At 43.2% G+C, this 12,699-nt stretch overlaps 1 protein-coding gene across 1 annotated transcript; it reads left to right on the top strand.

Moving 5' to 3' along the window:
* The first annotated feature begins 425 nt into the window (after positions 1 to 425).
* FGFR1OP2 (FGFR1 oncogene partner 2) lies at positions 426 to 11,579 on the top strand. The gene is made up of 6 exons (XM_053978499.1): positions 426 to 524; positions 3,326 to 3,462; positions 4,581 to 4,698; positions 5,634 to 5,776; positions 8,761 to 8,874; positions 9,223 to 11,579. The coding sequence occupies exons 1-6, from the start codon at positions 521 to 523 to the stop codon at positions 9,358 to 9,360; spliced, it is 654 nt and encodes a 217-aa protein (XP_053834474.1). The 5' UTR covers positions 426 to 520; the 3' UTR covers positions 9,361 to 11,579.
* The last annotated feature ends 1,120 nt before the right edge of the window (positions 11,580 to 12,699 follow it).

Consider the following 12,699-nt stretch of genomic DNA (forward strand, 5'->3'; position numbering starts at 1 on the left):
CCTGGCCTGGTGCCTATTAGCCCATCCGGGTCCATCCCCCCTGCCATGGGCAGGGACACCTACTATCCCAGGTTGCTCCAAGCTCCGTCCATCCCTGGCCTTGGACACTGCCACGGATCCAGGGGCAGCCACAGCTGCTCTGGGCACCCTCTGCTAGGGCCTCAGCACCCTCACAGGGAATAATTTCTTCCCAATATCCAATCTAAACCAACTGCTTAACCCTGAGTGTCCCGCTAGAGCTGCTGCTGTGGAATTCAACACGAATCCCGAGGCTTGGCTCAAAGCCCTGCTCACACCTGCAGGTCTCGGCATCTGTAGGTGGGCGGGGCGTCCTCTCGCGAGATCTGGAGCCGGCGGCCGCGGAGGGGGGTGCTCTCGCGAGAGCGGAGCGCGGCCAGTACCGCCCCCGCCCCACGGCGCCCCCTGGCGGGCACAGGACGCGCCGATCTCCCCTCACGCCGCCATTTGGCATCGGTCGGGTCGGTCCGGGCGCACTCCCGGCGCGGCCGGAGCCCCGGGCATGAGTGAGTTGCGTGGAGGGGTTCGGGGACACGGCGGGGGGCTGCCGCTGTGGCCGCCGCCGGGCGATCGGGAGTGCGGGCAGACTTGCTTTCGGACGCCCCACGGTCGGGGCGCCCTGAGGGGCGTGGAGGAGAAGGACGCCCCTCGCCCCCGCCTCAGACCTGCGGGCCGGGACGGGCCAGGGACCCCTCAAGTGTCTCGGCTCGCGCCGGTGTCGCCCTCAGCGTCGCGGTCGCGCCGCGTTTTGGGGGTAGGAGGCGACGCTCCCCGCGGTGACACCCCCGGGACGCCCCTGTCACACCGGGAGGGGACACTCCGGGATCTGTCACGCCAGCCGTGCGGCGGTGACACTCCCGGGACGCCCCTGTCACACCGGGACCTTTGCACCAGCCTAAATTCCTTGGAATTCCTTGGAAATTGCATTCTGGTTCAGCGCTGCCAAACTAGTCTCCGTGGTAACAGAACCCACAAGCTGTGGGAAAAGGTGGCTTCCAGTAAGGATAAAAAAAGAATCTCGGACAGAGATCTTTATTCTTTGGTGTTGTTTTTTTGGTGCTTAATTTGGTAATGAAAGCCATTAGCAAATAGCAGGAAGTGGCAGTGTGTAGTAGGAGTGTTGCTGGGGTGACTTGGTGCTCTGCTACCTGTTGACAAGTTTGCAGTAACGAGCGTCTGTGCAACTGGGCATCTCTGCTAGGGCAAGGCTCAGGAATCATTAACTTCAGCTCCCGTAGTCACACTCATAAAAAATAATATATGATAAGAATTTGCCTAAATCAATTGCATGTGATTAATTGGTGTTTTTTCCTCCCCCTAAATGTCTAGGCAAACTCACAGGTTTAGCTCAGTTTCAGGATCAGGCAAAGGTTTTATTTTTCACAAGCAGCCAGAGAGCATTTTAAGTTTCAATGATTAGGACCAGTGTCTTGGATCCCAAAAGGTATCCTGGCCATGATTTGGGGCCACTGTCAATTACCATGATGCAAACAGTGATTCTGCTTTCTGAGGTACAAATGCTGCCTGAAACTGGAGCTGGGCCCTGGCCTGACAGGGGACAGTGACTGCAGAATTTATAAAGCTGCATTCCACATGTCTTTCCCAGCACATTCCCTGTGAAAAGAAACATCAGTGGCTTTGCCACAAACAAACTTCCTTTTCTCTGACATGGTTGGGCTGGGGCAAAAAAGAGAAAGTGCATATATTAAATATGCACTGTTTAAAAATTTATGTGGATGCAGACAAATTATCAGAGGTGTTAAGCGCATTGTAGTCCAAATGCCAAATGTATTCCCAGCTCATGTAGAGGCCTCGGGGGCTTTGTTTATACTGGCCAGAGAATTCCTGGACAGTGAGATGAATTAAAGGCTGCTCTTCAGCAGCAACATGGATCTCACTAAATCAATTGCTGCAGCAGTTCAGCCAGTTAGTGGGGAAGATCATCTTTTGTCTGGGATATTTGTATAGGAGATCTGACTGGAGGGAGGAGCAAGAAAAGCAGATCCCTAAAAACGGTGCAGCGTGATTCCTTTCCATGTCGGATTTGAAAGAGCTCCAAGTGCTAAGTCAGGGTGAATAAATTAACCACCTGTGACAGCCCAGCAGTCTGCTGGAGGCCTGCCTATCTCAAATACATCCTATGTAAAGTTAAATGCAAATGTTATCTGATAAACAGGAAACCTGCACATGCTAAAATGCTGATGCTTTTGATAGCACATAAGTCCTAGAAAACACAGGTAAAATGTCTAGTGTTTGAAATATCCTTCCTTCTATTGCTTACCTGGGATAGGAGCAAAAGGTCACTTGAGGCAAATTTGAGGATTTCTTTAAGTTTGGCTTAAAGATCGTGGGCTATGATTTGTAAAGGTGCCTGAGAAAGTTAGAAAATAAACCTGAAGTGATTTTTTTTTTTTTCATGTAGCTGAGGAAAGACTCTAAAAATTTTTACTGTTGCAAACAGCCTGGCTAAGAAATCGATTTAGTTGATTCTTTGTGTACCTTAGAATATTTCCTAAACCAAATATTAAGCCTGATATCAACAAGGCCCATAAATCTTTTAAACCTCTATCACTGCTGTTTGATTGCTGAAGACTGTTCAAGGAGCTTAAATAGATTTCAGTAGACTAAGTCCAAGGTTCCTTAAAAGAAAATAAAAACATAGACTGAAAATCTTGGTCTTGAAACTTAGCCTACCAAGCATGAATATGAAAAAATGTAGTGTAAGGGCCAGTATTGTTGGCAATAGACACAAGCATTTTGCAAGTTTGGCAGTTCTGGCAATCTGTAATTCCTGTGAACAAGTGCTGCAGGTAGAAGGGCGATGTTTTAAGGGTGCAGTTGCTTCTACTCATTAGCTGAGTTGCTGTTGAAAATGTCACAGTTTCAGGTCATGCAGCGATGTTAGTATTCATTTATAGACATGAACAAAACATGAACCTTTCGTCTTCTGAACTTTCCCTGAGCAATTTTCTCTACTCCGTCAGTTTGAGCTACTCCTTCTCTGCTGATTTAAGTCATCAGAATCTTCCAGGCCACTATAATCCTTCAGCATTCTCTTTTGTGCTGGATTTATACCTCAGTTATCCTGAAGTGTATCTGTTAGGAGGGCACATTAAAAAAAAGAGTAGCATTAAAAATGAATGAGTTAATGTAGCATTCTTTTACTTTGTGTGTCACTCTGCCAGAAGCAGGTGCAGTGCCCAGCTTTGCTGTGCTCAGTGCCCTGCCTCTGGCAACTGACCCATGCCCCAGGTGGCTGTGCTGTGCAGAGGTGCTGTGGTGCCAACACTGCCTTTGTTGTGTTCAGAAATGAGCTGCACGATCGAGAAGGCGCTGGCGGATGCGAAGGCGCTGGTGGAGCGGCTGAGGGAGCACGACAGCGCAGCCGAGGCGCTCATCGAACAGACCACTGCGCTCAACAAGCGGGTGGAAGCAATGAAACAGGTCTGCTCTCCAGCCCTGCTTGCTCCTGGGAATGGCAGCACTTCCATCTCTGGGGGCTTCTGTGCAGCACGGAATGAGCATGGTGTTGGGTTAATCCTGTAATGCAGACTTGGTCTTTTTAAGTAGAGGTGTGGCTCTCATGTCAAAATAGCTTGTTTATGTAGTTTGAAACTGTGAAAACATTTTCACAGTTACTCCAGTTTAAATAATTGAAAGCAAACATTTATTTGAAGAACACTGGTAGAAATGGGCTTGGTATCTTACAAACCACTCTATGGCGTCTCTTGGTTTGCTCTCCAATGCAATACTACACATTTTTATTAATTTTGTCATGCCCATTTAATCATACAGAGGCTCTGACATGTTTTCTTCTGTACAGAATACTTTGTCGTTGCACTGTCTCCATTTGTTTCCAAATAGCCTCTTGGGCTTTTTTGTGCTCATTTATATTCTGATGTTAAGCTGCTTAAGGCACATTGTTAGGTTGAGTGTGACTTTCATAAGACAGCTCCTGGGAAAATGTAAAGATGTCTTGTGACTTTCCATATGGGAGTCCATCCTGTCACTCTAATGAACCCAAGATATGTTAATAGGCCTATAACATTAAAACACCCTGCATACAATTCAGCCCTGTAAAACTAGGCAGATGCTTCATGGCTTCAGATCAAGAGTATTACATATCTGTTGGGAGTCAGGATCCATTGACTCGGGCCCGAGTGACTTGTAGCCACACAGCCTGGTGGTTTAAGGTTTTGGGAAGCCACAGTAAATGTCAAGATACCTCATGGTTTGTCTTTACCACATCTCTATGAGTTTTAAATTGCATGATGGTGAACTTGGCCTGCGTTAACTGAAGGTTAAATAGCATCCACTACACACATCTAAGGTGTGAAACTTGCATAAAAACAAAGGTGATGCTTTTGTGTCTCTAAAGGACAGCATATCTGCAACACCTTCTGATGTGTGTGTTTGATATTATTATTTAAAAGCAAGCATTGTCTTCTTGGTTATAGACTGTGAGTGACAGTAGAACTGGTGCTTTGTGACCTGCTGGGTAATACCTGCCTTTGGTTAATCAAATGTGCTGTGCCTTGTTGGTTTGTTTTTGTAATAACCAGTACCAGGAAGAAATCCAAGAGCTCAATGAAGTAGCAAGACATCGCCCTCGGTCTACTCTAGTGATGGGTATCCAGCAGGAAAACAGACAGATTAGGGAGTTGCAACAGGAAAACAAAGGTAAAATATGAATATTATATCCTTTCCAAGCTCCAGCCTGTACCACTGGAAATAGCGAGACTTTTACCACTGATCTTTTTTCAAAACAGAGCTATAGAAGAAATTTTTTTCTTCTCATTTAAATTTGTCAGTTTAACTGATCATAATTCAATTCAAGAGTCGTAAAGTCCAAACTCTGGGACTGATGAAGAAAAAGAGATTTGGGAAAAATTACTTTTTTCGGTCCTTACCTAATGTCCAGCACAAGTGAGGAGATAAATAGGTCTTAATTCTCAATATAGGGATCTTTTTGGAGACGTGTTTAACCACTGCTGAAAATAATAGGAACAGTCAGGACAAGTTATGGTGTAAGCAGAGAAGTATAATTCCTTCTGGAATTTTGTATACTAGGAATGCACTGTTCCTCCAGGAAAGCCTTAGGTATTCTAACAGTTCCACTCAGTAGAGAACTCAATTATCTCAGTTCAGATGAGTCTTGCCTTACCTCAGAGGTTGTTTATGCTTTGTCTCAGTAGATTTTGAACAGAAGCATTTTTCAACTCTGGTTTTACCAAGCTGCAGATTAAGACAGATCTGAGAACTCCTTCCTTCCTTTTGTAGAGTGTGGCTTGTAGTGGCTAGGGTAAAGCTGCTCAGCCACACTCCAGATGGCTTTTGTCAGCTACAGGGACTGAACACGAAGTCACACTAACAAAAGACTGTTTGTTACTAACCAGGAAATGTCCCAGGCTGGGCACCATCAAAGCCATTGGCAGAGCGTATGTTGATTTCATGGTGCAGGGAGTGGGGACACTCAATTATGGGCTCATTTCAGTTTTCTCAAGCTGAAATATGTGTGCATTTTGATTTGGTTCTCTGTGTTAAACTCTGAACTGTATTTAAATTAAATTAACTCTATGTTAAACTCTTAACTGCATTTTAAATTCTGATGGCAGAACTGCGCACATCTCTTGAAGAGCACCAGTCAGCTCTGGAACTCATCATGAGCAAGTACAGAGAACAGATGTTTAGGTTGCTTATGGCAAGCAAAAAGGATGATCCAAGTATAATAATGAAGTTGAAAGAGCAACATTCCAAGGTAATAACTCCATTGAGGGTTTTTGCTTTGTTTTTTAGTTAGCACCTTACTTTGTAGTGGATCAATTCAAAGCTCACTTCGTGTCAATTTTTGTGCCATTGTACTACTAATGAGTCCTAATTTTTACAATCCACTCCATGCAACACGAACAGGAAACTATCAGTTTCCTGGCTTCTCATTTATTGAAACTTTCAGCAGGTAGCATTTCAGTACTGCATTTGTTTAATTTACGTTTCTTTCACTTCAATCTTTAAGGCAACTGCTCTGTTACACTGCCAGAGGTTAGTAATAGTCAGACTTTTAGACTAGCTTTAATTTATGCTTGTGACACCAACAAATAATTGATAAACCTGTGCTTAGGGAGAGTAGGAGGAGCAAGCTTTTTAAATTCAATATTCAAATATTTTTCCCCTAAATATTGTAAATAAACTTAAAAAATGAAAAGTCCTTTTGACTATTGATAAACTGGATGAAGCAGAAAACAAAAGTACAATTATTCAATAGTCAAATGGACTTCTAAATTTTGGGGGAATTCATTATTCTAGGTCACTAACAGATCTAAACACGAGCTTTTTAGCAAAATATTACATTTCATTGAAAATATAACATAATCATTAGAGCAATGCAGCTGTGTAGACAAACAAGTTCTAAGTGTTTAATAATCTTTGCCCTCAGCTAATTTAATTTTGCAAAGCAAAGTTAGGGTCTGCTTACTGAGAAAACAGAATTTAAGAATTTGATTCTTTCTTGCCTGCTTACAGCATTCTATGTGTGTAATTATTGCCATTGGTATGAAAAAATATTACTGGATTAGAACTGTATCTTTAACATAAAATCTTGAAAAATGTCAGATAAAGATAATTTTCAGCAGAAGTTACCTCAGAATATGGTATAGCATCTGCTCCAGCTTCAGGGGATCCAACACAAGAGCATAAAATGAAATCCATCCTGAAATGGACTGTGATAGTTCATTTAGGAGCACTTCAATTGAAAGGCAGGAGAAAGAAATAAAAAAGAAAAAACAACATTTCACAATGTAATTGGAACAGGAGATTTAGGCTTCAACATTTTCATTAAACCTCTTCATGAATGCCTGGTTAAAAAAATGTATCACTCTTACCCTGACACATAGGATCTCTGGAATTCCATTATTTATTCTCTAGCTCAAGCTTCATATTCAGGAAGATTGAACAATGTTGAAACACTTCTTAAATAACTCTCTCTTGTTTAGTAAAAAATCCGTTATACCCAAGGAGTTAAGCTCCCTGTTTCCAGTAATGCTGTTTTCCTGAGTGCCAGCTGTTATTTTAGTGCCTGTTTACAGATTATTACGAGAGCATTGATTGCTGCAGATGAAGCAGCACTTCCTTTAAATAGAGCAACAGTGTCTTTTGTTAGTGTTGTCTGCAAGAGAAAGGTGTGTGTTGGTGGTAGTGACCCTGATCTAAGTGTGCTGTTTGAATTTGCTCAGCTGAAACAAGGCCCAAAAATGGGTGTGGCCCCTTTTTGGTTTTTATCTCTTTAGAGAGAAAAAACCCAATGTGTACAAAAGAGAGAGATACACAGAGGCTTTCACTGTGCACTCTTTTTGTTTTTACCCCATCTAAGTTTTCCACATGTGCCTTCCAGAGCAGAGCCTTCCAGTTTTGTGTTAGGATCCAACCTAACATCAGGGACCTTGGAAAAGGCCCTGAAGTTGTATTGATCCAGAGCCCACACGAGCTGTGAAAGCAGGAAGCAGGGAGAACAGCAGTATATCTGAAACCCACAGCTCCTACTCAGTCTTTCTCAAGGGTGCATCCTTGCCTGACCACAGCTTCCTGTCAAGCTAAATTTGGGAGTTCTTAAAAAAAAAAATATTTCATGTCATCACCTGCATTGGAAACTGAGAAGAAAATAAAGATTTACAGCAAGTTCTTCCCCACCCCCTCACATTGAGAGTGGGCATTTAACAACTGCTAAATTATAACTTGGGCAATTGGAATGGCAGAGAGGAGAGGGCTGATGTTTATTTCAGTAAAGGGTATTTGTTTTGGTCAGATAAGTTTATGAATCCAGCTGAGGCAGTTCTTCATGGTAGTTTAAAGGCAAGGTGATGATCTGCCAGCTGTATGGATCTCCCATCAAACTCATCATTTAAAGGTGGGATTTAGTTTTAGTCTCTACTGTCCTTCATTTCAGCCCTCCTGCCCTGCTTTTCCTGATACTAGCCAGTAAATATTGTGGATTTGGTCCAAAGGCCAGGCCAGGCACAACTAGATTGGCATCACAGCAGAGCTGGAATAAAAGACAAGTTGAAAAATTAAAGCTGTTGGAAATACCTTTAAACTGTCTGGTTTAACTGAGCAGCAGTGAATGCCAGAGGGTCACAGGCTTCTCACATAGCATTGCAGGGAAAGGCAGCAGTGACTCTTATCCTGAACCTCTGACATCCAGAGCCCAAATAAGCTGGAATTGGAGGTGGAGTCAAACAAAAGTATCTAAAATAGAGAGTGGAGGCCAGGTTTGAGTTTTGTAATATATGACATAGTAAGGATGACCACTCCACCTACTCTTTTTTAGAGAGAAATGCCTGTCCATGGACTGGTACTGGAGATCAGGTTTCAAACACCTGGAAAGAATGTGGCTTTCCCTGCTGTTCTCACAGGAGTGGAGCAGTTTTGCATATCCAAAGTAACACACATCAATTCCTGCTGCACAGGAGGGCCTAGTCAGGGCAAGCACAGCACCATCTTGTAGCCATTTTGAGGCCAGGGATCACAGTTGGTTAAGCTTCTATCAAATTCCACTGTGGGGCAAACCAGGTTTATTTGAATAAACAGGACTACTGTGGCTGCCCGCACTGTAAAGTTAGAGAGAATTTGTTTTCCAAAATTGAGGTCTGTGATAAAAAATGTCACAGTAGCTAAACCACGTTTAATGCTTTGCTTTTTTAATAATGCAGAAAATATATCACTAAGATGTTACTAAATATTGTATCTCAGGAGCTGCAAGTGCATGTGGACCAAATTACAGAGATGGCAGCAGTGATGAGAAAAGCCATTGAGGTGGATGAAAGGCACGGCTGCAAAGAGCAGGAGCGCATCACCCAGCTCGAGGTGAGGAGGAAGCTGCAGAGGCACAGATATTAAAGGGAGTAAAGATCCTCCCAGGTGTTTTGTGGAGTTACTGTCCCAGTCACTCACTGCTGTTGTGTTACTCTTGTCTTGCTGGAGCAGGGGGAGCACCACTACAGCTTAATCTCAAGGAGGGGATGCTTAAAGCCCATCAAAGAGAGCAGGAGGGTCATAAACCTCATGTGCTCCCTTGGAGAAGATGTCACAGCACTGATTTCAAGTCAGTGTTTTACTCCTTATGCATTAGTTTGGAGTAAAGGGGAGGTTTTAACAGTTACCCTGATTTCTTTCTGGAGTCCTATTAATGTATTTTTCTCTCTCTGGTTTTAGCAAGAAAACAAAGGCTTGAGAGAAATTCTTCAAATCACTAGAGAATCGTTTCTGAACCTCAAGAAAGACGATGCATCAGAGAGCACGTCCCTGTCAGGATTAGTGACAAGCAGTGATCTGAGCCTGAGGAAAAGCTAAGGACTCGGAATCAGCAAGCTTCAGTTGCACACTTAAACCAATGGAGCATCAGGGGGCACTGGTCAAGCACTTGTTACTGAATAGGGCACCAGCAAGAGAATGCATCCAACTCCAGCTCAGTGGCTTTTATACTGTGTAACATAAATTCAGCTGGTGTTCTGCAATACCCTCAGTGACAGATTGATTGCCATAGATCTAACCTCAGTAGGAAATGGATTAATGCACTTGCTGAATTGCAAATTCTTTTTATATGAACTCGTTTTACAGATAAAAGGTGAGATTTCAAGTAATTTATATAAATTATTGCTCATACAAAGTTCAATGCAACTCTTAAATAATAAAGGTAAGATTTCAAGTCTGATCTCTGCCTTAGAAAATAGTAACTTATGAATATGCTTTGTGCATGATCCTCATAGCATTTTTTCTTTTGTTTTGGTTTTAATAACTTCTCATTTTGCAACAAACCTCTTTGATGGGAGGGGCACACAGGCAGCATAAAATTTAAGGATTTCTGTCATTTAGCCTTGGGGTATCACTTTCAAATACAAGGCCAGTTTTTAAACATAAGGAATGCTGTTGATCAGCAGTTTGGAGTTTTTAAATGAAACAAGATTCTTTCAAATATGTGCACTGAATTGAATTGTGAGAACATGGAAAGAGCTGTTCCCATTTTGTTGTTCTCAGGAACACAGGCAGCAGTATAATTCTGCCTCAGCTTTTACCTTTAGGAGAGGAAATTCAGCTCTGTTCTCTGTCAGTAAGAAGCCACATGAGTCCCATGTCTTTCTTCTCCAGTTGCCTGCCCAAACTCCCTGAGTGAGGAATGGCAACTGGAAAGCACAAAAGCAGTGGCAGCAGAAAGGGGGGGGGGGGTGGAGGAAGGAGGAAGCAGCTTCATGGTAGCCTGTAATTAATATTCTTCATTTTCCTTTCTCCAGTACTAACTAGTCCTCAAGAAGGTTTTAAAGTGAGCTAAGCAGAGTGAAAGCTGTCAGCTACAGAAAACTGTGGAACTATAGCTGCCACCCACAGTTTCGCATTCTGACTGTTCAATAACCCACCAAGCAACATGAGCTGAGCTATCCTGAAATCAACCACCACTTAGTCAAGTTTGATTCTGAGTCACAGCAACACAGAAGGAACTAAGCATCCAACACTACCAAGCGTGCCAGCTTCAGTACAGCTTCCTGTGCCCCAGCACAGCTTCCCTGAGCTCGAGATAAGTGTTCACAGGCCTAAGGGGGAGCTTTCAGTGGCACTGAACTGACTTAGGAGCAGCTCAGTACCTTTGTTCTGTTCTCTCTGTTGCTGCTCCTTCCCATGGTGCTTTTAAGAGGAAATAAGCGAGAAAGGAGAATTAGCAGGTAGTAAATGCTTGTTTTCAGAGAAATAATACATGTGCTGACAGGACAGGTAAATCAGGTCTCTACATTCTCACAGCCTGCTTTAGAAATGGAGAAGCTGCTGCTTCTCTGCAGAGCACCTTGGCTTCTTGCTAGGCTTAAGAACACACTGAGGACATTCACATGCATGGGAGAAAGTTATGGCCATTTCCAGACTTGTGAAACAGCCATGGGGAAATTCTGGGGGAACATTTTAGCTCAAGTACAAAATATTCTTGTCTGCTTTTTTAGTATCTTTAAAGCTTTGCCGGTGCTTCTCTAATCTAGATTTTGCATTTCTTCCATGGCTTGCAAGCTGCTGACTTACCAGAAGCAACATCTTTTTTCACTGGAATGTTCTGTTGTTGCAAACTTAAAAGGAATTTTGGGTTCAGTTGTTGAAATTCTTGTTTCTAGAAGCATCTTTTCAGCCATGCACTGGTGTCAAAAGGCATTTCTATCCATTTGATGCTGAATTCAGCTTCATGGCTGACTTCTGGTTTGGCTTCCAAATACAGAAGAGGGTTGTTGGTCTGTGGCAGTACTTTGAGGTTGCTCTATTACGAAATAATGCTTGATTAGTGTTTATTTTTGTAAATTAAAAAAAAAAAAGTGACTTAATTTATCTACTCCTAGTCTTCACATTTGATATGTCTCCCCTTTCATTCCCTTACCCTGATCATGTCAGGATTTTAAAGAGCCTTCACAGTGTGTGGAGTGACTATTTTTCATTGCATACCTGTTATTTTTGTAATACAGATGGCTTGAAAAGGATTTATGGCTAGAATTGTGTACTGTACAGTAAACTTATTTTATCAATAAAGTTGACTGAAAACATGGATGTCTCCATGACTAAAGCAAGGTAGTGGCTCTGAGATGAACCTTGTTGGCAGTAAAAGAAAAGAAAGTAACCAAAACTGCTCTGTGTGGCAGCTGTTCAGCTGAGGGCAGACAAACTAAATTTGGCTAGTTTGTACAACTTTCAACAGCATTGACTTTTTAATAAGCACATGGGATTAGAACATTGTTAAAATACAGAAGTAATGGCACTGTTTTCATGCAGAATTACATGTACTGGGATCCCTCTGTAAATGCCCAATGGCTTAGGGAGTTTCCTTAAGCACTTTTTCTGGTTAAAAGAGGAATTTCCAAGTCCTCTGTTGGAATGTAGAACTTGGAACTTGGTTTTTTTTTGGAGAGCCTGGAGTCTGTGTGTCTGAGGCATGACCGGCTGTCACTTTGGCCAGGAGAGCACTGTGGTGCTGCTCACAGCATGAGGGCAGAGGGAAGGTGGGACCTTAAAGCTCCTCTAGTGCTACCTCCTGTCATGGGCAGGGACACTTTCCACTATCTCAGGTTGCTCTAAGCCCTGTCTAACCTGGCCTTGAACACTGTCTGAGATGGGGCAGCCACAGCTTCTCTGGACAAGTATTTTGTAATGTTTATCAGTTCTTCTGTGACAAATCGCTTGCACACACCTGTTCTCCAGCCAAGCTGATAAGACAGCAGAAGTCAACTAAATGCAGGTTTTAGTGGATGCTGTGTGCAAAACTACATCAAGTCATTCCTTTGCATAAGGACCATTTAGCATAAGTGGGGCTGAACAGGAACTGTGTGGGAGGAGAGACTGAATTCCTGCTGCCTGCAGCCACCTTTCTGTCCCTGGACACTGAGAGCCAGTGTGGCCCTTGTATCAGGAACATCCTTATTTCCCACGTTCAGAAAAAAACTCACCTGACAACTGCCTTAACCAACTGCTCAGCAAGGAGGGAAACACTTTGTCACTGCAGTGTTGGAAGAAGCATGTGCTGGCAGCACTCCTCAGTCACCAGCCAGAGAACAGGCACAGGGGAAACCCATCAACTCCAGCTGCAGTCTCTTTCCATTTCCCAAGGTGAAGGTTTACTTTTTTGAAGAATGTCAGACAATGACTTCTCTGCAGCATTCTCAGAATCAG

Source organism: Vidua macroura, chromosome 5 (genome assembly GCF_024509145.1).
Source record: "Vidua macroura isolate BioBank_ID:100142 chromosome 5, ASM2450914v1, whole genome shotgun sequence".
Taxonomy (NCBI): Eukaryota; Metazoa; Chordata; class Aves; order Passeriformes; family Viduidae; genus Vidua; species Vidua macroura.